The 26,444-nt window shown below is 39.1% G+C and overlaps 3 protein-coding genes across 4 annotated transcripts in view; 1 reads left to right on the top strand and 2 right to left on the bottom strand.

Annotated features, from left to right (window-relative positions):
- Positions 1–4,311, top strand: part of plxnd1 (plexin D1) — a 93,256-nt gene extending 88,945 nt beyond the window's left edge. The window contains exons 34-36 of the mRNA XM_083554337.1: positions 100–240; positions 1,455–1,529; positions 3,253–4,311. Coding sequence (XP_083410463.1) covers positions 100–240; positions 1,455–1,529; positions 3,253–3,369 — 333 coding nt within the window. The 3' untranslated portion in view covers positions 3,370–4,311. The remainder of the gene's footprint in view (positions 1–99; positions 241–1,454; positions 1,530–3,252) is intronic.
- Positions 3,580–9,858, bottom strand: exorh (extra-ocular rhodopsin). The gene is made up of 5 exons (XM_083554572.1): positions 8,472–9,858; positions 8,119–8,287; positions 7,458–7,623; positions 6,913–7,152; positions 3,580–5,183 (listed from the first exon to the last, which is right to left on the bottom strand). Exons 1-5 carry the CDS (start codon positions 8,830–8,832, stop codon positions 5,055–5,057), a joined length of 1,065 nt encoding a protein of 354 aa, XP_083410698.1. The 5' UTR covers positions 8,833–9,858; the 3' UTR covers positions 3,580–5,054.
- Positions 9,859–9,975: 117 nt separating this feature from the next.
- ift122 (intraflagellar transport 122 homolog (Chlamydomonas)) overlaps positions 9,976–26,444 on the bottom strand; it is a 48,766-nt gene continuing 32,297 nt past the window's right edge. The window contains exons 19-30 of one of the 2 annotated variants that reach the window (XM_083554411.1): positions 24,678–24,849; positions 23,228–23,330; positions 19,424–19,564; positions 19,195–19,292; positions 17,529–17,629; positions 13,103–13,268; positions 12,792–12,903; positions 12,458–12,586; positions 11,855–11,931; positions 10,794–10,958; positions 10,479–10,595; positions 9,976–10,359 (exon numbers count right to left, since the gene is read on the bottom strand). In XM_083554411.1, the coding sequence (XP_083410537.1) occupies positions 10,509–10,595; positions 10,794–10,958; positions 11,855–11,931; positions 12,458–12,586; positions 12,792–12,903; positions 13,103–13,268; positions 17,529–17,629; positions 19,195–19,292; positions 19,424–19,564; positions 23,228–23,330; positions 24,678–24,849 (1,351 nt within the window). In that variant the 3' untranslated portion in view covers positions 9,976–10,359; positions 10,479–10,508. Of the gene's footprint in view, positions 10,596–10,793; positions 10,959–11,854; positions 11,932–12,457; positions 12,587–12,791; positions 12,904–13,102; positions 13,269–17,528; positions 17,630–19,194; positions 19,293–19,423; positions 19,565–23,227; positions 23,331–24,677; positions 24,850–26,444 lie in introns of both variants that reach the window. The other variant, XM_083554410.1, reaches the window with a different exon arrangement.

The following is a 26,444-nucleotide window of genomic DNA, read 5'->3' as shown; positions in this document are numbered from 1 at the left end:
CCACAACTTCGCTGAGAAGCAAAACATTTACAATAGATGAGAAAATCACAAGCATGTTATTCATTTTTTTTTTTGTTTTTTGTTTTTTGTGATTGACAGGACTCCCCCACCAATAAACTGCTGTATGCTAAAGAGATCCCAGAGTACAAGAAGAGAGTGCAGTCCTATTACAAGCAGATCCAAGAGATGGCGCCGCTCAGCGAGCAGGAGATGAACGCGCACTTAGCCGAGGAGTCTCGAGTGAGTTACGCCTTTCAATGCTGTTGTTTTTTTTTTGTTTGTTTTTTTAGTAATGGACAAAAAAATTTTCTGTTGTTAATATAATTGAAGAAAGAAAAAAAAAACATGAGTATGATACAACATGAGAGGAACTTCCATTTAACTATAATTAGAAATTTTTTAAGAATAATTTGTCTTCAGTTGTAGCTGCGACAAAATACATTTTTGGAAAATCTTTTTTTTTTTTTTTTTTTTTTTTATTAAAAACGTAATGACTTTCATTAAATCATACTATGTGGAAAAAGATTAAATAAATGACTGCATATAATACATCAGTATTAATGTCCTTCTTTTGTTCCTGTATGGAAAAAAATGCAAGGATATATTTGAAACGTGTAGCAGTCACTATGTTTAACAATAAAAATCTACAGCATTTCGTGTTTTTTAAAATTTACGCCATTTGGCAGACACCCTTGTCCAGAGCAACTTACAATGATCTCATTTATACAACTGAGCAGTTGAGGGTTAAGGGCCTTGCTCAAGGGCCCAAAAACAGTAGCTTGAAGACGTTGGGAATTGAACTAATGAACTGCCACCACTTCCCTGAAAGTGTTAACCTTAAGATACACTATATGGAAAAAAGTTGAACATCTCATTCCAACTTTAGTCCCTATTTAATGTTATAATAACCTCCATTCTTCTGTTATGATGTTCTACTAGATTTTGGAGTTTGTGGAGATCTTTGCTCCTTCGCCCACAAGGGTGTTAGTAAAGTTCTGATGTAGGGTGAGGAGCCCTGGGGTGGTGTCAGTGTTCCATTTAATCCCAAATGTTCAATAGAGTTGAGGTCAGAGCTCTGTAGCAGGCCCCTCAAGATCTTCCACTTCAACCAATGTAAATCATATCTTTCGAAGAACTGGATTTTTGCATTGTCACGCTGGACTAGGTTTGGGTTTCTTAGTTCAAGTGAGAAACCCACATACAGTTGGAAATATCTGGTGTCCCTATACTTTTGCCCTTTAGTTTTGGGGTCTGGGAAAATCCAGGTTCCATACACAATTTGGCTAATGTACTAAATTTTACTAAAACGGTGTAGAATGTTATTTCATCTATATACAAAGTTCATCCTGAGCATGAAGGTAGTTACTTGTAGCAGTTTGCCAAAGGTTTATTGTCATGTCCATAAGAAGTGCTTTAAGCATCAGTGTTCACGGTTTTCTGTCTGTGATCAATAGAAATACCGGAACGAGTTCAACACCAACCTGGCCCTGACCGAGATCTACAAATATGCCAAGAGATACCGCACTCAGGTAGGAAGGAGTTTCGACTTGCCTTGATGTGGCGTGACGGAGTTACAGTCAGTGATTCAGAGGCAGACGGAGTACACCTCTATACAACTCTCTTAACAAGCTTATGCACGCATGCTTACACACACACACACCTCCCATATGCCTGATAACAGTGGCCTTTTCCCATTCCACCTGCACTATATCATTTGAGTTACTGTGCATTTGTGTGAGAGAGTGTGAGTGTGTGCGTGCGTGCGTCCTGGCACCCTGACGCTAATCCCCGGGGCTGTTTTAATACCTATTCTTCAGCCTCAGCATGTTGGAGCGGCGCAGTGAAAAACATAGCTGATTGCAGGCATGTGTGATTGAGCTCATTCTCTACACGCATAATGCTAAGTGAATGGCTCTGCTGGACATGAAAGACTAACCGCATGGGGGTTGGAAAACAGCAGCTTAGCTGGATTTGCTGAGTATTGTGAGGGCGCGCTGTGTGTGACGCCCTGCGCTGTATGTGACGCCCTGTGTAAAGTGGCCAAATCGTTTGCACTTTCTCTTTTTTTCGCTCGAGATTTTTTCCCCGGATGGTGAAGCAGACTCGTAAAAGCTAGATGAAGGTCAGGAGTGCAGAAACGGCGGATGAAAAAAACATTTTTTTTGTCACTTGGCGTTTCTTTAACTGCTCCCTTAAATTCGTATTTACATTTAGCAAATGCCTTTAATCAAAGCGACACACGAGTGAGGATTTCGCCGTAAGCATTTAGCTGAGCTGTTAAGGATAAAAGTTCAGCCTTGCCAACTCTATTCAGGTGAATGTAGCGGATGCTTGCTTGAAAAACTCTTTAGCTTACATCATGGACTAATTTCCTCATTCGTTTTGATGATCGTCTGTATATCAAAACAAGTTCTGTGAAGAAGGACGACACTGAGGACAAGTAAAAAAAAAAAACCTGATCAGAGATGATCAGTGATCAGATGCTGGGTTTACTGATCATCATTGATAGTAATTTGTGATTGGTTTTTGACAAAATGGTAAATTATCAACTGGTTGTTGGGAAAATTAGTGATTATCTATTGGTCATTGGGAAATATGGTTGTATGGGGTTCCCTGGTGGTCTAGTGGTTAGGATGCGGCACTCTCAACGCTGCGGCCCGGGTTCGATCCCCGGTCAGGGAACCAACCCCAGCCATTAGGGTTGCACAAGCCTTAGTGCCGGTCCCAAGCCCGGATAAATGGGGAGGGTTGCGTTAGGAAGGGCATCCAGCGTAAAAACATGTGCCAAATCAAACATGCGGATGATCCGCTGTGGCGACCCCTAACGGGAGAAGCCGAAAGAAAGTTTTTTTAATGATTGGTTGTATGGAGCAGTGATGTTTAATGATTAGTCACTGTCAAAATAATGTTGTTAATAATAATGTAGTTGTTGGGCGATTAGTCATTAGTTTTTTTGGAAAAATGGTGATTAGTGATTGGTCCATTGAGAAAAGCGGTGATTATTAATTGGAAAATGAGAACATTAGTGATCATTGATTGAATGTTTTCCTTGGGAATATCATTAGAGGGAAAGTCTGATGATCCATAATTGGCCATAGCACTTCAAAAGGTCGTTAGATTTGTTGCTAGACATCTTTATGAAGTATATGAAATGAGAGGCTAATGAGAGATCCCTAACTACTATCCTTACCTAATACACAAACATTAAATGTGTATTTATCTGTAACATTTTTATCTCTCTCTTTGTAACAGGTGGTAAACGCTTTGGACTCGAACCCGACTGCCAGACGCACTCAACTGCAGCACAAATTTGAGCAGGTCATCGCCCTCGTGGAGGATAACATTTATGAGTGCAGCAGCGAAGCCTGAACTCCAGCCAATCCAAATGCCTCCTCCGCAGGTCCTGAGCCAATGAGAACACTGCCACAATATGGCTACAATACATTCCGGTGATCGAACCTTTAAGGAAGGGGTGATCCAAAAAGATTCAATCAAAACAAAAACTTTTGCTGCCAATTCCATGTTGGTCACTCTTCTTTCTAAGGCTGGCTTGTGAGAGTTGTTTTTTTTTTTTCTTCGTTTTTAATTTCTTTCTTTTTTCTTTCTTTTTTTTTAAATGATATGCAATCCAAAAACACATTACGCCTGTTAACAAGACGGGGACTGATGGTATTTCACTTGACGTCGTGTTGGAAGGCTGTTTGAAATGTGGACTTACGGAACCAGGAGTTCCTGTGGTTATTTCACGCACTGACCCCAAACTTTGGGGAGGAGCCAATGATGCACTGGACTGTATAGTAAAAATTTCCATAGCAATATTTATAGCTTTGTGTATGATTTTTATAGCGTAATAATTTTAATGTCAGAGGAAGCCGATATTGGGGGGGGAAGTCCACTTTACTGGTGCTGCCCAAAGGTTAAAGTTACTTCAAGCTGTCGTAATCAGGTCAGGTGTGTTTTAAATTTATTTCCGTGTGCCTAGTCTTTTAAGGGGGACGTGATGGAATGAAAACATTGCATTTGACGGCTTGTTTAGAAAGTAACCTTGGCAGCGAAAGTTTTCAACTCCAAATCAATCAGTGTCCATGTGAGTCACAGGTCATGGCCACGAGGAAGAAGCTGCAGATTGTATTAATGGTATTAGAATGTTGAACAAGAGGTTTGGATTGAATCTGAACCAAAAAGAAAAAAAAAAAAAAAACAGAATTATTATGGTTGTATTGGATAGTCAGCCAGATGCAATTGTTCGATGTGTTGCTTTCATGGAAAAAAGAGGAAAATTTTATCAAATAAACCTATGACCTTGAATAAGCATTCTGTCTTTATATGTTTAAAGCACACATTTTCTATTAATTGGTATTTTTCAATATAGACACTATTTATTTTACATTTCTCAATTCAAACCATCAGCTTAGACTTCATTGGTAAACATTTGCAGTGCGTTCAAGTAATGAAAACATAATCACTGTATGAGGAGAGATGTTTTTCTTATAATTTATTTATTTATTTCACTCTGCGTGACGGTTCACACTGTAACACTTACATCCTAACATTTTCTCTAACAATGAGTCGAATGCACCAAGCACAAATTGAATCCCAAAGGCTGAATGTGACATCTATGAACCTGTGACTCCAGGTGTTTTTCATGACTGGAACATCTGTCTGCCATTTTACACATTCATTGCTTTATTCACTCGTCACACTCTACAACACACGGTCAGTAATGGATAAGGAGCAGGGCGTCTAAAATTTTAGTCTACAGGTTTTTTTTTAAATAAGCTGATACATTTTTAATAATCTATAAGGCTAAGGTTAATGGACGCTTTAGACCACGTGCCTTGCTCCAGTGTGCGTATTACAATTACATAACAGGAAATCCAAAAACAGACTGTATGGAAGTAGCTGCTGATAAATGGGAGACTAACCATTAATGTAAAGTCGAGAACAGACAATGAGATGTTTCAAGGTCGACCAACATGAGGCTACTTCACTGATGGAGTTCCAGGTGCATTGGGGGGTGTGGTCTAGAGAGATTGAGGTCCAAGTTGACGAGTTCAGGCAGGGGACACCTGGCTTGAGGTGACCACAGAGGACTGGGTATTTGTAGAGGATGTGGTGCTGGTCTCATCCTCACCGAACGGGTTCTTTCCACAGCACAGAGTGACCAGCATGTAGTTCCTGAACTATAACAAGAAACAAAAGTGCTTATACAACTAGAACTATAAGAATAAGCAAATGTAAAGACCATTACTATGTATGAAATTCCACTATGTTCATTCTATTCCCTTTGGGGTGGCAATTTATTTTTCCAGACATGAATTCTTAATATTATAACAGTCATGTGGGTCCAAAAATATGTACACCACAAAACCCAATGGACAGAATTAATAACTGGATTTACTTCTAGGTAAAAGTAGTAAAATAGCTGCTCTTATCCGTCTGAAATATTTTATTATTCAGTGCGGTGTCTTTCCGTGGTTGTGTAGTGGCCTGGGAAAATCCTTGGCATGGTCAAATTTCATTCAAACATTTTGTCCTTTTACATTTAGAACCTTTTCTACTAATGGAAAAAACTTTTTTTCAGTTAGTTTTGTTCAATGTACTTGTTTTTTAAGTAGCTCACTTAAACATTTGAAAACACTGTGGACATTACGACAGTCGCTATTTGGTCACAAAATAATTTGGTCACTATGATGTTTCACTGTAACACCTCTAATACTCCTTGATCACAGGAGGATGTGTAAATCACACCTATCAAAGCACAGCAAGGTAGAACATAGCCTAAACAAAAAAGCATATGTTTTTCTGAAATCAGTCATAACAACTTTTGTTTAGTTTTTTCCCCCAAGCCAGCACACATAATATAGTCACACACATTGAACAATCTACAATTGCACTTAGAGTTTAATTATAATCTTAAGTTTTAAGTACAGGGTTTCCATTCTTTTCTCAGTAAAGTGAAATACTGTAGTAGTAGACTATAGCGATTGCAATTAAAACCTACTACTTTACAGTCAAACACGTAAACCGGCTAACACCTATATATTAATAACCAAAGGAACATTTTATTTTTTAATCAGTCTACCATATATACACAAGAACCAGATATATGACTTATATTATCTCTATATGCACGTTCCAAAGGAGATAAATATATATATATATATATATATATATATATATATATATATATATATATACTAGCTGAAAGTACCCGTGCTTCGCTACGGAAGGCAGAACGCTAAGCAATATGGCAATAAGCAGTAAGCACTGAGCAGGACTGGATGATCAGAGATCAGAACGTAACGTCAACAAATAACGTACTACCCCTTTGTAGTACCGATACAGGGCAAACTACTTTGAAAATAAACATCTAACATGTAATAAGAAACAATGTACTAAGTTTCATTAGGATCCGTAATGTTATTTCAAAGAATTTACAATGCGTGAGAAATCGAGTTTTTCACGAGTTAGCCGCGATCCAGGGCGAATTTTTCAAAACCCTTTCTTAGTGAGCACCTAAGACCCAAGAGGAAGGTATGTTCCAAATTTCATTGCAATCCGTTCAGTGGTTTTTGAGATTTCGTGATGAGTGAGTGAGTCAGTCAGTGGTATTTGAGCTTTATATATATATATATATATATATATATATATATATATATATATATATATATATATATATATATATATATATATATATATATAGTAAACATACACATTTTTTTAACTTTAGTACTTGTTACTAAACTATACTTAGTGCATAGCATGTACCCATTAAAGCACCTGTAATGTACATTAAAGGTACACCATGTAAAGTCACACAAGATGAAATCTCTGCAACAGCAAAAAAATAATAAAATAAATAAACAATCTATATCAATCAGGTGACACGTTGTGCTTGTGCTGCAGTACCTGTCTGTTGATGAAGATGTAGATGACTGGATTGTATAAGGCGGCGCTCTTGGCGAAGAACGCCGGCACGGTCATGAAAATAGGTCCGAACTCAGTGCCCTGGTTGGCAAATATGTACCAAGCAACACTGGCATACGGCAACCAGCACACCAAGTACGCGATCACCATAACGACCACGATCCGGGTGACATCTTTCTCTGCCCTCTGAGTGCTCTCTGACTCCTGCTGCTGAGCTGCGGCCTGGCGAAAGCAGCACACACACAGGGTAATGAGCAACAGAAAGACTAATGTGATTGCTGCGGTTGTAATTTGTGTTAACCGGTGACAGATTAAGCGAGACGTGTGTATTGATAGACAGACAAATTATTTATTCATGCCGTAATGAAAAGTGCCTCGTCATCGTAGCTAAAACTATGCACATTGTGCAAAAGGCGGAGACAAATATCGTAAAATCAATTTCACGCTAAACATATGATAGTAAAAACCTACATATAACAAATGTGTGTGTGTAATTGTCTGTGTATATGTGGATGCGTCCTTCTGACCGCTCGAACTGCGCAGAGAAGGCGACTGTAACAGAAGAAGATGATCAGGAGCGGAATACTGAAATGGAGGATGAACATGTAGATGACAAATGATACGTTGTTGTATTCAGGCTTTGGGGTGTAGTAATCTATTCCACATGAACACTGCATGCCTTCTGGAATATACCTGCATGAGCAAACAAACATACATACACACACACACACACACAAAAATAACCAGAGTTTCAAACACAATTCAGGACACAGTACATAATGCAAGTAAAGAGTTTTGAGCTTTTATTAAAATATTATGGTGTTATTACATTCAACACTGTTCACTATATAAGGGATATTCAACTAAGATTTGTAGGAGTTCAGTCCCATAGAATAAAAAAGTTCCTCGTTCTGGATTCATTTCTCCAGCAATGTATTTTTTGTACAGTTTTCTTGCAGAAAAAACCTTTAAATAAACACACGTGATTGGCTAAGTTGCAAAACAGCATTTACTATGAAATGTATTCCAATTAATATTGGGCATGTTTTCCTTACATTTGTTTGTTTTTCTGGGTCTGTGCCCATTCAGGTGATGCCCATAAACTATATTAATAAAAACTAATAATTTTCAATTTACTCCTTCAATCCTTTTTAAGATAAGGGGGAAAATTATTATTTTTTTTTTTACCTGGACCAGCCCAGCAGTGGTGGGCTAGCACAGGTGAGGGCCATGATCCAAGTGAAGCCGACTCCAATGATGGCATGCTTCTCTCCGAAACGAAATGTGGACACAGGCTTGCACACCACAATGTAGCGCTCAATGGCCAAAACTACCAGGGACCACAAGCCAATTTCACCTGAAGAAGAAGAAACATTTTTGGCATGCATTAGTAAATCTTTCTCTTCAAAGATTAGTCCAAATATACACCCAACATACACACAACACATCTAATCCAAAACACTTTCAAAATGCATTGTTATAAAACTAGCCTTTAGATTTCACATGTACCTTTTATTGACAAACTAATTTATTGTACTCACCTCCCATGGTGGCGAAAAAGCCCTCAATATTACACCCAGTTACACCCAGGACAAAATAGCCATGCAGGGCGGTGTACAGAGTGACCGTGAAGCCTCCAAAGACCATGAACAAGCCAGAGACTGCCAGGTTCAGAAGAATGTAGTTGAGGGGCGTGCGGAGTTTCTTGTGTTTCACGGTGACGTACAGAGTGAGGAAGTTGATTGGGAAGGCAGTGATCATAAGAAAGAGCATGTAGGCGGCTAACAGAGAATACATCCATGGCTCGGCTAGATAGTACTGCGGCTCCTCGAACGGGCTGCGCACCAAGCCCGACTTGTTGGACATTGGCACGTAGAAGTTCGGACCTTCTGTCCCATTCATAATGACTGCAACGACACAGAGATACCAAAAAGGAACGAAGAACGGACCAAAAAAAAATGAAATGGACAACAAAATAAAAACCCTCAAAAACTAGATAATGTGTAGCAAGGGTCAAGTCCCTGAGAACAAGTGATCAACTCCACAGGACGCTGAGCAGCTCTCTTATATGCCACCCTACTGAGGGATTAACCCCACTGAAAGTGGGAGATTAGTGTCATTTGGAAAAATAGGGCGCAAGGTCAGAAAGAAAGTGACTAATCCTTAGGATACACTGAAGGACAGAAGACAGCATTAAAGATTTTTAATATTCTTCTATATCTTGCACCTTCTAATTAAACCTAGAAATCCTCCCCCCTTTATTTTTTTGCTTGTTCGTTTCTCACTTTGAGCTGCATTAAACTGCACGTGTGAAAGGTGCTGTGCAAAAAACAAAACAAAAAACACCCTGATGAAGTGATAGAGATTATTATTATGCACCGATCAGGCATAACATTATGGCATTATAACATTATGTCCTGTGAAGTTAATAACACTGATTATCTTTTCATCATGGGACCTGTTAGTGGGTGGGATACTATTAGGCAGCGAGTGAACATTTTATCCTCAAAGTTATTGTGTCGGAAGCAGGAAAAATGGGCGAGCGTAAGGATTTAAAAGAGTTGGACAAAGGCCAAGCTGTGAACTCTTTACAACTGGGGCAGAGCATCTCCAAAACTGCAGCTCTTGTGGGATGTTCCCAGTCTGCAGTGGTCAGTATCTATCAAAAATGGTCTAAGGAAGAAACAGTGGCGAACCGGCGACAGGGTCCTGGGTGGCCGAGACTCATTGATGCACGTGGGGAGAGAAAGCTGCTCGTGTGGTCCGATCCAACAGACGAGCTCCTGTAGCTCAAATTGCTAAAGAAGTTAATGCTATTAATGCTCGATGGGTCATGACATTTTTGGCGGCAAAAGGGGGATTAAAACAAAATTAGGCAGGTGGCCATAATGTTATGCCTGATCAGTGTAATTATTATTAGAAACAACATTGCTCCCAGATATTTAAAGAATATAAACCACCCAAAGACCATACTAGCCCACATTCTAGATTACAAAGATCAGGCGATGGATTTCAAAAATAAAAAACAGCACTCATACACACACATCTTAAAAAATATTTATTGAAATGAATAAATTATGAAAATATTACAATGACTATATCAAAACAGTTCTTTAGTAGAACAATAAAATATATGGTACATGGACCGTTTTTCGTTTTTATTTTTTTTATTATTATTATTATAACTCGAATGCAAGCTCACTAATCAAGATATAAATGATATAAAAATGCAATTTATGATTTTCCGGATGTAAAAAAAAAAAAAAACTCCCAGTTAAGGTTTGTTAGTGTCATCTTGCACACTCCAGCCATTTTCAAATGCCATAATCGCCTTTCACTGGCTGAGTATCCTGATCTCTTTAATCCTATCAACGCTATCGGCTGAGGTGGCGCTTTTCTTACGGCTCGAGGATCATCGCCACGTTAATGCTGCAGACGCGCCCACACACACACACACACACACACACACACACACACACAGATATAAATCTCTAAAGAAGCCTCAAAATCATTCAGCTTGGGCTAATCCATACCCTATAAATACGCACTCTGTCATGCACTAAATCCATTCAGGTGAGCTAGCTGGGCTCGTCGATGGGTCTGCGACAGTACGGGCAACAGTTGTGCTGGAGGACCAACAGTTCGTAATCCTCGCTGTGGAACATCTGCGGAACGTACAGAGGAAGGGCGGAATCAGGATGGAGCGCAGAGAAGACAACATATAATGATCAGAAACAAGAACTGAAATAATTTTGCCGTGACGAACAATGAAAGAAAAGCGATTGGCGGTAGATCAGATAGCAAGATCTCATTTGCGTTAAATTGGCCGGAAACATGCAATTACTGTGAGTGTGTGTGTTTACCTGAAAGCAAGAGGGACACATAGTAATGCTGACATCGGGCAGTAGAGAGCGGTAGTACTGCCAGCGCAGAGGCTTGGGCCAGCGCTTTATCAAAACGTCTCTTCGAGACATGGAGCTCAACACAGCACGACTGACCACAACTGGAACAAACTCACTGCCCCCCTGCTGTAAGACACACATGTGCAGACACACCAGTGACCACAGACACCACAGACACACAGTCAGTAGTAAAGCAACGAGGTACAGGTAGATGAATGGGAATATATTGTTTGGAATAAGATGTATTCCAAATAAATTAAAATATGGATATGAATAGCAAGCAAGAGACTATCTTTTTTTTTTCCAATAGCAAGCTTGCCAGATAAATTCACAGTGCATCTGGTTGAATCTAGAGGTGTGCATTAGAAATGAAAAAAGAAAAAAAGGCACGAGCAGGAGGTTTTCATGTGCGAGTGTGATGTACACTTTTCAGAAGAAACTAATTCGAATCAAGGCGCAACGCTGCGTGAAGCATTAACGTGACAAATGCATTCATTCGTCAACTGCCTGGTCAGGATCGTGGTGGTTTTAATTAGACAAGTAGATTCTTTATATATTCAGGAACAAAATTCACCCGCCAAAAATTTGCTTCACCACCATCTCTAGCTGAGACCGGTTCTGACCTAAAAGTGATGTAGCTGAGGCTGAGGAACTGTCAGAGCCAGCATTCACAGACAATGCTGACAGTGCTGACATTTCTACACAAAAATTATTTTTCACAGCAGTTTTCAATGCACCGAGCCATAGGGTTCAGGACAGGACATGACAAGACACGACAGGAAAGGGAAGCAACGAGAAGGAAAAAAGGGGGGGAAGCAGGGAGAGAGGGAATAAACAAGGAATTCTTCCTAGTTTTATCCCACACCCACTTCAAGTTCTAATTTGAACAGCATTGTATTAAATATTTATACAGTCAAGAAAGCTGGTTCATATACCATAATGAGGGTGAAAATTGGTTTATACACATTTATCTAAATGCTTTCCCACCTTTCTCGTCTTTCATCTATGAAGCTTTCACTCACCTCAAAACTTAGTTTGGCCATAAAGGGATCTTCTTCAGGATGTTCCACATCATCATCCAGCCTTAGCGACTGACTATCTGTAACAAACACGCGGTTAAGGAGAGCTACACAAGTACACAAGCGTTTTTCAGTTGCCATCTGTTTCATTCTTTCATAACGCTTTGACACGTTTGTCCTAAAATTGCTCTGCAATTAACACTCTGGCATATTCGCTTTCTTTTCAGGTGCTCTAAACACACTGTACATTCTCTTCTTGTTTTTGAATAATAAAAATACAACATTAACTGTGAATAGAATAAAGTAATAAGGTAAGAATTATTACAAACCTGTTATTAAAGGTCTACATTTCTTTTACTTTGATTTAATGTCCCTCAACACACCAGTTACCACATGATGTTATTGTAATTCAGCTGTTTTGAAGTGTCACATTTGATGTCCTTCAATCTACTTAGGTAAGAGTACGTAAGCAGAACTAATCCATCGCCCGGGATCCTAATTCATTTAGCTCTAACAGCACATATGCCCTTCTGAATACTGCTTATTTAAATGCCCTGTAACTACACAAACATTGTCTGTGTGTGTGTGTGCGCGTTAAAAGGATACCGCCTCTGCTCATCTCCTGCCAGCGGGGTGCCTTCTTGTCCGCTCGAGGAACTTCCAGGTCAATTAGAGACACCGCTTCCTCATCTGTGATCCCCTCTTCTAGATAGAACTCCACCAAGGGAAGGACCTCTAAACACACACACACACACACACACACACGCACACACACACACACGCACACACACACACACGCACACACAATTATATGTAGTGTCTGCACAAAGACTCAAATCTTATTTCATAAGGATTAAAAATGGATTAAGTGATCCATTTAAATATTAAACGCTTTAGGAATGGCTCTTTGATGTGATTGACAGGCATGCTGGCCACTCACCATAAGAGGAGGCGGAGTAAATGAACGGTTGTCTGCAGTTGACGCAGGCGTTGCCCTGGTTGTTGAGTAGTGGGTTGTGAGTGGAACAGCGGTAACACATTGGAATTAAATCCTGCAAAACAAACACACACACACACACACACACACACACACACACACACACACACACATACATGCACATATAGAGAGAGTATATATATGTTTGATTACAGAATTATTAGGACTGTAACACATTTTGATGAACAGGATTTTAAATGTTCTGAAATTTTATTAGAGCTAAAGCACCAGATAGTAAGAACACACAGACACACCTCACTGTCACGGTAGGGTTTGGAGCGGACAGTGAGTGAGCTGAGTTCCATGCTCTCCTGGAATTGAGCTGGGATCTTCAGGCCCTGAAGCTTCTCAAAGGCATGACGTGCCACCTTATAGGCCCCCAGTGCCTTACCCTGCTTAGCCAAGGCATACAGAGTATAGCTGTTCTGTCTGTCAAGGATCAAGGCACCAATCACATCCAAACCAAAAATCATGCTCATGTCTAATTTCTACTATCAAGGTCATGCTGAGTATCCATGATAAAGATCTCCACTATTAAACTGAATAGAAAATTAATTGTCTTTATGATTGTAGAATTTGACTTGACACACATATCTGTTAAATAAACTGTATATAATATAATATAATATAATATATATATATATATATATATATATATATATATATATATATATATATATATATATATATATATATATATATACATATATATACATATACATATATATATATATATATATATATATATATATATATATATATACACTGGCGATCAAAATTAGAGAAAACTTTATAAACAATTGAACAATTCTAAAATAATGTCATCTTCACTGCTCAACAGTTGAAGGAGTTTTTGTCCTGTCTATACCATGCTACCAGAACACCTTTTCCACAGATTAACTAAGGCATTTAAAAAAAAAAAAACCATTATTTTTAAAACACACTGATCAAAATTAGAGAACAACAATGACTGTAGCATGGAAAAAGATTACAACAAAATTTTCTGAAGGTTACAACAGTCAGCAATTAGTAGGAACTGTACAGCACATCTGCGGCCACAGGACAGCACTAGTCTCTCACACTGCTCTGGTGTGATTTTGGTTTTCGTGGCCATAACTTTGTCACCAAGGATTTTCCAGAGGTTCTCTATTGGGTTGAGATCAGGACTCTGGGCAGGCCATGTCATTATTTCAACGTTTTCAGTTTCAAGGAACTGCTTAACCCGTTTTGCTGTGTGAAAAGGGAAGGAACCATATGTTGTTGAAGAAGGTTCTGATAAACATTTGCATTCACTCTGCCATGCAGCTGTATAAGAGGCCCAACTCCTGCTGCAGAAAACATGCCCCAAACCATGACACTTCCTCCTCCACTTTTCACTGACTTCTTTACACACTTTGGGTTCAGTCTTTCTCCAGTTTGTCGCCGAACATAATGTTTCCCATCGGACCCAAATAAATTTAACTTGCTTTCATCACTGAAGTGAACATTTGGACCAGTTCTCCTCTGTCCACACATCATGCTCCTCAGCAAAGCTTAGTCTAGCCTTTTGATTCTTCTTGCTAATGAGAGGTTTGGTCACTGCAGAGTGGGTTTTCAGTCCAAATGCTCTTAAACGTTGAGACACTGTATGACGAGACAGATCCTTGCACTGTTCAGCGCTGAACTGGTGAGCAATAACAGCTGCAGTGTGGAAACGATTGCCCATTGAGATCCTCCGCAGTATCCTGTCCTCTCTTGTATTTGTCTCCCGTGGACGACCAGCCTTCTTGGCGGACTTGAACGAGTTTGTAATGCTGTAAAGATTCAATATTCTTGAAATCACAGAATTGGAACTACCAACTTGTCTTGCTATGGCTGATAGGGTCATCTCTTTGGCCTTCATCTGGACAACCTGCTGCCGGAGGCTTTCAGTCACTTTAGAACGGCCCACTATTTGCAGAGTCAGTAAAACTGGAAGTTAGGCTGCCAGTTAAATAGGGGTTGACAGATAATCAAGGAAATTAGCACCAGGTACCAGATTAACACCAATAACTGGGAGGTATATAAAAGTGTTCTCTAATGTTGATCAGTGTGTTTTCTGCAAAATAATGTTGTTGTTTTTTTTTTTTTAAATGCCTTAGTTATTTTGTGGAAAAGGTGTTCTGGTAGCATGGTATAGACAGGACAAAAACTCCTTCAACTGTTAAGCAGGGAAGATGACATTATTTCAGAATTGTTCAGTTTTTTATAAATTGTTCTCTAATTTTGATCGCCACTGTATATATATATATATATATATATATATATATATATATATATATATATATATATATATATATATATATATATATATATATATATATATATATATATATAGAGTTAAGTTCCAAAACCACCCGCTATAAAAGAAAATCCGCGATAAATGGACGCCCCCCCAAAAATGCTATATTATGTATGGAGTACTGTACTATATAAAATTTTACTTCATTTTAGAATTATGAATTATATTTTTATTAATACATTTCATTATTTCAACATAAAACTCCATAAAAACAATCCCCTATAAGTTTTTTGGTCTATCGTGCTATCCGCGAGAGACCAGGAAAGTCAGCCAAACAAATTAGTTATGTGACAAATGCAATTCCGCGATAAACCGGGGGCGCGAGATTCGGACCGCAGTAAAGCAGGGGATTACTGTATATATAAATCACTTAAAGGAAGTCGGGATTTTCAAAAGTTGAAATTGCAAAGATTGAATTTGCTAGGCGAGCCAGGGAACAGACTGAAAAATATGTCATCCTTTTCATCATATAATTGTCGTACATCTTGTCAAATCAGTGACAAGCATGCAATGCTTACTAATCTCTGTGCAGTTTCTTTACTGTTACATTGGTATTCTCCAACCTATTCTGTTGCTACTACCTCATGTTCGGTTTTTTTTTAGCAATTCATTAAAGAATTTTGTTCCCAATTCCTGAAACATTTGCTGATACAAACAGATGGCTGGGGGTTCTTATTTTAAGAAATAACTCACCATATTTCCAAAATTGTACATACACTCGTTGGACATTTTATTTAAAAGTAAAGCCTGTACATCTGCTGTTTCATGCAATTATCCAATCAGCCAATTATGTGGCAGCAGCACAATACATGATGTCATGCAAATACAAGTCACTATTCACAGGATGATTCACATTAGAACAGTGATTTTGACTGTAACAGGAAATTTGAAGCTTGATGACCAGTACTGAGTATTTAGAACATTTCTGACCTGGGATTTTCACACACAATAGTCTTCAGAGTTTAGACCAAATGTTGCAAAAAAAAAAAAACTATCAAGTGAGTGGCAGTAGTGCAGGTGGAATGGCCAGAAATATGGCCAGAGAGGATAAAACCGATAACAGGAAGCCCATGGTAACTCAAATAACCACACATCTCAGATTGCACCATGTCAAACCTTGAGGCAGATGGACAAAAACAAAAGAAGACCTAGTCTAAAAGTCTAATTGTCAAAATTGTCATATGGTTTATTATTGTGAAGCGTCCTTGAGCTCAGGTAGGATGCTATATAAATGAAACATATTACCATTATTATTATCATTATTATTATCATCAGGTTCCACATACACGCTCACCCAAAATACAAGATGTCTCATGATTGAAGACTTTTGTTTTGGATAATTGCATGAATAAGCAGGTGTACAGATGTTCCTTTTAAAGTGTCTGGTGAGTTAATCTTCATGTTCTCGGACTAATTGATAGGACAATGTGAGAATATACCTACTGGACCACTGAAAGGTCATAAACCCCATAACAAACAACCCCAGCCCACCCCCCCAAAAAAAGAAAAAGAAAATTGACATATCTGAAAAGTCTTTCAGTAATTAATTTGCTTCTCACCACAGTTGGGCTGTAAAGGAAGAATAAGCTCTTTCTTTCATACCTCTTTTCCTCTGTAACACATTCTTTCAAATTGTTTCTCTCATTCTCTACATTATCAAAGAGGGAGCAGCTGCCATATGTTCATTCTCATGGCGTCATGAACATCTGGCAACTTGGGAGAAAAAAGCTGGAAGACATCAATAAAAGAAAGTGAGGGAGAGAGAGATGCATAGAGAATGTGCATCTAAGATAAAGACAGATAGAGGAGGGAGGGAGTGCAAATGAGACAGGGACAAAGTGAGATATTGAAGACAGGTCCAAATGGCAATTAAATGAAAGTGACAAAATTGAAATTCTTTGTCTAAATTCATCTCTGTGCCGCCGCAGCGTCACGCTTGCTTGCTTACACGCACTCTTTCCTCTGTCACTGATTCACAGACAGGGTAAAAGAGACACACTTTTCTGAAGTGTTTCTTCAATTATAATCACTTCATTTGAATTCTTAAATCTAAAGGTGATGTGAGCAGAGTTAATATGCATTCAGTTCAAGACTAAATCAAGCCCTCTCTCTCTCTCTCTCTCTCTCTCTCTCTCTGTCTCTCTCTCTCACACACACACACACACACACACACACACACACACACACACACACACACACACACACACACACACACACACACACACAGAGAGAGAACATATACTAAATACTTGAATATCCTTGAATCGAGTGAGCACTTATTAAAAGGTCGGGACATGATCAAGCACCCTGCAGACGCTCAGGGCTGCTCGAGCTCTGTGTGTTTTTCTTTTAAAGGATACACTTTGGAGATGCCCAGAGGAATGTCTTTAGTCAAGTTGTGGAAAAGGAATCTCGAGAGGTTGAAGAGGGTCTCTGGCATGTTTGAACTGAAGGGCTCGACCTGAAAGAAAGACACACACAGTTATATACAAGTTGAGTCAATCTACTGACGTTTTTTTTTTTTTTAAATGCATTTGGGTATCTAACGATTTATTTTTTTTTATCATCAACACCACCACTTTGTCCTTCAAGCCTTGGGATCAATGCTTATTTGGTTGAACTGCTTATCTGTTTGTCTTATACCAATTTAAAGTATAATTCTACCCGGAATTACTTGCGTATTAATCTGTATAATTACTATGCAAGCTTCAATGAAGTCCATCATGCTTGTCATCTCATGGATTTTAAACTACAAGCTTAAATAGTCTCTGGGGTTTCAGATTTTCTTCTAGTAATCACCACTTTGTACTAACAATGTCTGCCTAAGGCAATCCCCCTTACCGGGCTATGGAATATCTTGCAGGAATATAGAAAATACAGCACCAACCAACAAATTAGCATCAGCTATAAATGACTTCATATATATTATGTTTATGACTTCATTCATAAGAACTAATACACTGGATTTTTTATCAATATGACACTGGAAAATGACCGAAAGACACTATAAAAACAAAAGGTTGTGGACACCTGACTATAAGAGTCTTTCAGCATCCCCTTTCACATTTGGTCCCTATAGCATTTTAAAATATCCTCCACTTTTTCAGAAAGTTTTGTGCTCATTCAATCACGTGACCGTTAATAAAGTCAGGTACTGAACATCTGGAGTGCAGTCAGTGGTCCAATTCATTCCAAAAGGTCGTTCCATGTAAAGCATGTCTTCATGGAGCTCTCTCTGTGCACAGAGGCAGTGTCATGCTGGAACAGTTTTGGGTCTCCTAGTTCAAGTGGAAGAGGAAATTTTAATGCTACCGCATCCCAAGACATCATATACACCAACATTGTGGTAACAGTTTGGGCAGCAACCACATACGGCTGGAAAAGTCAGGTGTACCGATACTTTTTTGCTTATATTGTAATTGGATATAAAGTTTATGTTTTTGACTTTCTCTTATTCTAGTTTTATTCTATTCTCTGCAAGACTACAGAACAGAAAAGCCAGAGGTGCTGCAGCTGCATTTGGTAAAGGGGAAAATCATTTTAAATACAAGTCGAGTCATTTATTAAGGCAATCAAATCATTTCAGAGACATAAAGACTGTCGCCGTTGTGAAGTGCAGGCAATGACTCAGTCCAACGCTAAAACGAATCTGGATGTCTCTGCAGGGAACATGACAGGTGATATTTGCCAAGACTACAAATGCAGTAACATACAGTGCCCTGTACATGCATTCACAATTCAAATGTAACCAGAGTGGAGTTGAAGAAAAAAAGAAAACAAAAACAAATGTGTTTAAAACACATAAGGGACTTGAGGAATCTTGGAATAAGAGCAGCAGTTTGATATAAAACCCCGGCTCATTGCGGTCAGGCTGGAACACATTATGTTCCCCATTTACAGAGGTAGAAATCACAGAGTTATTTCTCACCATTTTAGAGGATTCATTTGCAACAGTCAGACTGTGTCTTACAGGTATCAACAAAAAGCAGTGCAATGAAGTGAAGAGCTTTGGATAAGGACAGTCACCATGTAGCGATGAATGGAGTGGTAGACGTGGTACAGCTCAGCCAAATGCTGGAAACTGTGGAATTTCTGCAACATCTCCTCCCTTTTCTCCTCATTTTCTATAGAAATAAAAAGCGAACGCATGCATAACTATAATTTGAGAGGAATGCAACACTTGAAGAGGAAACATGATCAAGAACAGAAACCATTTGTGAATGACGTCGAGTTCATATAACACACACGCATGTACCTCGTGCTATATCCAGACACTGCATGGAGAGCATCCAATAGTAGTATGACGCATCGTTGAATCTGCTCTCCACAACAGCATTGTGAGTAAGCTGCTCCAAAACCTTGACAGCCTCAGCTTGCCGGCCAGCCTTGTGGAAAGCTGGTAAACAAAGCCAGAAAAACATGAAATTTAATTACTGGCAGTAGCGGGAGAAAAAATTTCAAATACACTTTTCTATTTACAGTATATTTTTGCTGAAAGATTATGTAAAGTCTTTGAAGGCCATGCATTGCTTGTGGGCTGAACACACTTCCCAGTCTGCTCTTCCTTTGAGCCATAAGAATGACTAGATTCACCCTACTGTCCCTCAAGGCGCAAGGAGGGCATGCATCAAGAGTTGTCCTGGATGCAGCCAGGTGGCAAAATGGGGGCTGAGAATCTTTCTCTCATCACCAGAGTAAATGCTTCTTTATAAATACTTACACATGACCATTGTGGCTATGATTTTTCCCATTATTTATGTAATATCCATTAAAACTGTACTGTATACTGTAAACCCTTGGTTAGTGGGTGGGGTAAATAAAAATCCACAGTATATACTCTTATATACACATATATACAAACACACACACTACATGGACAAAAGCTTGTGGTCACCTGATCATTAGATTCATATGTGCTTTTTAAACATTCAAGCCCCATTTGTTGTCATAATAACCTCCACTATTCCTGGAAGAATTTCCACTATATTTTGGAGTGTGCTTGTGAAGATCTGTGCTCATTCAGCACAGTGATGAGGTCTGGGGTGCAGTCAGTGCAATTGATTCCAGAGGTGTTCAGTAGGGATGAGGTCAGAGAGCTCTATAGGAGGCCGCTCACGATCTTCCACTCCAGCCCATAAAGCATACCTTCATGGAGCTCACTTTGTGCACAGGGGTATTGTCATGCTAGAAATAGTTTTGGCTCTCCCAGTTTAAGGTCAGTTAAATGCTACTGCATCCAAAGGCATCCAAATATTGTGCTGTGAACTGTGTGTTAAGAATTTGGTAAAAATGAAAAGAGTGAAAATGCTTCTTTCTAATTAAGTTTATTTCCCATCACAAATTATATTTACCAGTAATTAATGCAATTCAAGGTAAAAATGCTTTGTATTTTTGGAATGTCCCAATATTATTAGTGTAATTAGTGTTTTCTGGTCACAGGGTTTAGTAGAATAGACCCAAAGAAGGTTTTTTCGCAATCTAGAAATTACAAAAAATCTATAGAATATTGATGTCCCGGATATTTTGACGCCGCTGTATTTGTAAAACTTGTGGAAAAGCTCTTTTACACAATATGATACAATTTCAATTCTGAAGATGATGATTTCGATCTCTTGGGCTCCTGGTTGTAGCCTTAACAAGATTCAGATTCAAAGTCAAGTCACTCGAGATTCATGATTTAGAAATGTAATAAACGCTGAATCTGCTATTATACAGCTAGACGTGATTTTGATGCCTAAGGCAACAATTCATTATTTCACAATGTTTCACTGGATATTTAATAATTTATAGTGCCTGTCAATAGTTTGGAGATGCTTGGTCTTTTATGGCTTTTGAGACACATGTTCATATGCAACAAACGATGTAAAAGACCAAAACACACAAGAATTGGACATTGAATGACCGGAAGAAAGGTCTGTGAAAGATGAGTCCAAATTTGGCATTTTTGGTTTTGACAGAAGAACTTATGTAAGTCAGAGAGCAGGGGAGTAGATGTTTCCAGACTGCTTTACACTCACAGTCAAGGTGAAAACTTAATGGTTTAGGGGGTGTTTAGGAGCAGGGAAGGTTGGAGACGTATTCCGGGTGAAAGGAAACCTAAACCCACATGGCTACCATTCCATTCTTTTATCTACCAAGAAATTTTGTAGATACTGCAACTTATTACAATCAACTTCACCATATAACAAGAGAAACGGCCAAAGCATATGTCCAACCGTTATTAGGAGCGCAAACAGTCGGCTAGAGTGTACATCTTCATACCTATTTTGTTGCATATCAACAAAAGGAACATCTCTTAAAACAATAAAACTTTGACAGTCGCTGGATACAATGCTGTAAAGAATTCAACGTGTTTGTCAAGTAAAACACACACAGGCTCAACTAAAGGTTTGAATTTATATTCACTACATCTAATGACGTCAGGAGCCCATTCGATACAAATAAGATTTGTGCAAGACCAGGCAAGCATTCTTAACCAAGATAAAGGATTATGAAAACATGATGATCCAAGTGGTACATGTTAACTTCAGTTGATTGTTAGTACTTGTGTCTCTTCATCTTTAATCAAAACTGCTGGGGAACCAGACAAAACATAATCAAAGCTCATTATATTATATGGAGCAAAAAAATCAATACAAAACAACTTGCAAGAGCAACTTAGGGAACTAAACAAAATAAGTGTCAGTTAATATGAACATGCTAAGCAATAGCTTTCACTATTTGTTCACCAATTAGTGCCAAAGCCCCAAGCTGATGTTAAATTAAATTTAAAAGTGAATTTCTCAAAAAGATGGACTGGTGCCAGTTCAGAAGTTCTGTATAATATACTATTAGTTATATAAGTATTAAATAAACTGCACCGATATTCGAAGTTCAGGATGAAACTGACTTCTAAAACGCATCATATTTTGTCATATGTCGTTCCGCAGACCAGCATGTGGCTACTTATTTAAATCCAGACACTTCAGCTGTTTAGCTTCAGACGTCAGATTTGATTTTAAAAACTGTCTGCAAACGACTTAGAAGCCACTTAAAAACTCAAATCACATGAGCATTAATTTCAGAACCTCGAGCCGAGGAGCTGCTTGACTCAGTTCTGCCATCAATCTCTGGACATAATACCATTTATTAATCAGTCTAAACAGGGATTTAGTCATTTGCATCATGCTCATATTTGACCGAAATCTTTCCCAGAGGTTGGCCATGCAAGTAATAAATTCCTCCTTTTTCCGCTCTTCTTCTTCCAGCTGTCAGGCGTTACACACAGGGAACCGGGCCAGATCTCTTTACCTCACCCACACGCCAAAAGCAATTTGTACTTAATGCACACAAGTCGTACGAAACCCACCGCTCTTAAAGCGTAATCTCTGCTGCAACTTGGTTCACAGAGAAAATGAGAGGCTATTAGTGGATGTCAAACAGAGGCGCACTTAGAAACCCGAGCAGGATTGAGCACCGGTTTCCCTCCTTGCTATCTCAGCCTAATGAAACGCAGCTTTACAGCAGCGCAAACCCCTGCCACGGCCTCATGTAGGACGCCTTTTTAAGGGTCAGAATTCCATTAGTTGCATTTTGGGTCGAAGTGCTTTAGTCGCCCATTTATCACAAAAGATTTCGAGGTGGCTGGAGTGCAGCTCAGCTCCAACGGGTTTAGACAGGAGACTAGGATAAACACAGACGGTGGTCTCGGAGTAGCTGAAGAGTGAGGAGAACAATTCCTGGGTTCATGAAACGAAGTGTGTGTGGTGTAGAGTCTGAAGACATTTCTGCCTCGTCGGGCTTGTAAATCGTCTTCCGCTGCCAATTATAATCAACCGAAACACAATGGTGGATTATGACCAGAAAGATAATCAGTGCTGCATAGAACAATCCACATTTCTTTCTCCAGCAATATAGGAACGAGGACTACCAGAGCTCCCACACAGCCTTTTTTTTTTGTTCTAAATGTAATGTGGACATGTAATTATAATCCACAGCACTTCGCTGAATAGGCTGCGAATATGTGAGAAAGAAAAAAAAAAAAAACACTGTACGCAAGAAGTGGATGCAGTTGCTTCACCTTTCTGGGCCTCCTCAAAGCGGTCGTTCTCAGCAAGCCACTGTGCATAGGGAACATACACATCGTCCTTGTACTGAGGATGTTTCTCAACCTGAGAGAAGGCCTGTGGTGCAGTGGTAAAAAAAAAAAAAAACAAGTTAATATTTTAGGGCTTTGGACAAATACCAAACAATTCAGCGATTTTACAAATAGTTTCTAAATAAAAACCTATAGAGAAACAGTGACAACAAAAGATACGATGGTTTATTAGCCAGGTTTACAAGCAGGAACTCTATGTGGCGAGATGTTCGGGATAGCAGAACAACATTTCCACTTTGCATAGTGTGTCTAAAAATATATATATTTAGGATGGTGAGATTCGGCGATTTGCATCGGCATAAAAGTTTACGACGTGATGCATCGATTGAGAAAAGTGTGTATCGGATACAAGTTGCCGTTTGTATCATTAACATATTTGTAATGGTAAAAAAATAACTATCTATTTATATACAATTATTAGTAGATGCGCTATGCTTTTATTATTTACAAAGTGACAAATAATTTGTGTTCAATGTTTTATATGTAGATTGATTTCTCCAAGCACGTTCTCTCAATATGACGTATCACAACACTACAGAAACCGAGGCGTGTCCTGTGAGACACATAGAATATAGATTAACATGACAAAGGTAGAGCAGCATCTTCCTAGAGACAGAATAGTAAAAAAACCTCTGGGTTATATTTTATCTTTTTTTTTTTTTTTTTTTTTTTGCTCTACAAAGGCCTGTTTGTGAAAGGCCCTTAAGTAAATTTATGAGTTGCTTTCTGAACCAAAGAAATAAAAGCTATCTAAAAAACTAATAAAAACTATCTGTACCATACTGAAATGCATAGCATCAAATCGTATTGCATTGAATCACATCGTGTTGAATTAAATCGCACTGCATCGTAAGAGGGGTGAATCGTATCGCATCGGTAGTTGCATCGTATGCATCTTTAATGTATCGTATCGTTGGCTATGCATCGAGATGCGAATCGCACCGGCCTCAGTTATGGAGATGCACAGAAATATCTCCACACAGAAAGCTCCAACAAACTATATTACATGGTTTTTTTTTTTGTGTGTGTTTATTTGAAGCATATGCCACGGGAGTCCATGTCTACATATCTACACAGACAATTTTAATAGTTCAAAGATTTGTTCCGAATATAAATGATTCTTTGAGTACAGTGAATCATCAGAGCACAATATATGAAAACTTTCAGTGTCGGACACCTCTGGGCCCGTGCGTAAAAGCAGCGGTTAATTGGTAGGTAAGCTGGTCAATGATCAGCTTAGAGGTTTGTAATTAGCAGCACGTAATGGTAACACAGCAACACTAGAAATTCAAACTACATGTTATAAAACACACTTTGCGGCGACAAAGAGGAACGTATTCGACCCGACTGTCACCCGTCCGCCCACACACACCTCTTCCCAGTGCCTGGCCTCTACATGTAGCCGCACCAAGGCTTTCAGGTCACCCATTTTGGAGTAGGTCTCAGCTGCGTAACCATGGTGATTCAACTTCTGGAAGAATTCAGCGCACCTGGCCAATGGCTCGCGCTCCGCTTTGTCGAGCTTACGTGCCAGATCTATCAACCTGCGGAACGAGAGCGAGAGAGACAGGAAGAGAGAGGGAGTTGTTTGATTCAAGATGAACTTTGCTTATCTGATATAAAGATAGCAATAATATAATAGGAGAGTTGCTCAAACAACGGAGGTTCATTTTGCACATTATGTGTGGGCAACGATCCATGAAATTAGTTCCATTTGATTGTTTTCCCTCTTTTCTTGCCAGTGGTTTAATTATATGTTGTCCTCAACGTTGTTATTATCTGTTTGATGCGAGGCTATAGTCTTTAATATTCCGCACCGTTCGGGGGGAAAAAAAAAAAAACGGGACAAAAGAAAGCAAACTCGAAGGAAGAACGGGAACTCGGAGAGGAGAGCAAATATGCAGTGGAAGACAAGCGGAAGGCAAATTCCACTTTGAGGACGAACACGTTGCCTAAATGATGACAGAGTTGGAGTGGTTATTTGGCGAAGTTGAGCTAGTGCTTGGGGGAGAAGAAAGAAGGGATGTATGTTCAAGAGACAGTGCCAGGTAAGATTTCCAATTTTAGATACAGATACATGAAACACGAAAGACTGTTCTCTCTTTCCACTCTCTTTCCACTTTTCATCTCTCTGTTTTCACTCCAATTCAGAGCAGGCTTTCCAAAGTTTTTGAGAGATTTCTCATGGTGGGGTCAGTATGGTTTAAATCAGAACAGTTTTTGGGACTATTTGCAGAAGTGCTTCTTATATTGGGTTTCAACAGTTTTAAAAGAAGAAGGGCACTGGAGTGGCACAAGAGAAAAGCTTTCTGTCTCTCCTTCTAAAGATCACGAGTTCGAATCCTGACATTGCCACAGATATCAATGGATCATGATTCAAGGGCGTAAATTTGCTTGTGTTATATGAACAAGAGTGAAAGCATCACACTCTCATTTATCCATCAACCACATTGACTGTAGCCAATCAAACATGGACAATTAAGTCGACATACAACCCAATTCCAATGTAGTTGGGACACAACAAATGTTTAAACTGAGAATATATGCCATCTTAAGGAGAAAAAAAAATACAGTCATTTCAAAAATCTTTAACAGGGCTCAAAAAGGTTGTGAAGCTGTGAAGCATCACCTCTTCTGTCCATATACATCTGGGAAATGAGGAGGCCAGTTGCTGAAATTATAGAAGACTGTTGTCCCATGTGTGTCTGATACAGGATTCTAGCTGCTCAGTTCTGGGTGTCCTTTGTTGTATTTTTTGTTTCATGATGCACCAAATGGTTAAAGGTATAGACTGCACTCAGGCCAGTGCAGCACCTAAGCTCTTCTACTCAGTAGCCATGCTATTGTAAAAGATGCAGTATCCGCTGAAAAAAACGATTTCTGGATGGAAATCCTTCAGCATTGATGGAGCCTTTCCAAATGTGTGCACTAATGCACGCCCATACCATCAGAGATGCGGCTTTTTGAACGGAGCGCTGGTAACAAGCCAGATGTTCCCTCTCCTCTTTAGTCCGGAGGTTATGGTGTCCACAATTTCGATACATCTGACCAACAGTTTTGAATTTTGCCTCAGTTCCTTATCAAATAAGCTTTGTTCCAGAGAGAATGGCAGCTTTCTACATAATGTTTACACATGTCT

The sequence above is a fragment of the Silurus aristotelis genome (assembly GCF_946808225.1).
Source record: "Silurus aristotelis genome assembly, chromosome: 11".
NCBI classification, from domain to species: domain Eukaryota; kingdom Metazoa; phylum Chordata; class Actinopteri; order Siluriformes; family Siluridae; genus Silurus; species Silurus aristotelis.
The sequence above is the reverse complement of the archived record's forward strand: the minus strand, read 5'-3'. Positions and strand labels throughout refer to the sequence as shown.

Excerpts from the sequence above, each read along its gene's own strand:
- exorh (XM_083554572.1), bottom strand. The coding sequence starts at position 8,832 with ATGAATGGGACAGAAGGTCCGAACTTCTACGTGCCAATGTCCAACAAG. Across the intron at positions 8,288-8,471 it reads CTTTTTCGCCACCATGGGAG|GTGAAATTGGCTTGTGGTCC; the intron begins GTGAGTACAATA and ends CTTCTTCTTCAG. Across the intron at positions 5,184-6,912 it reads ACATCTTCATCAACAGACAG|TTCAGGAACTACATGCTGGT; the intron begins GTACTGCAGCAC and ends TTCTTGTTATAG.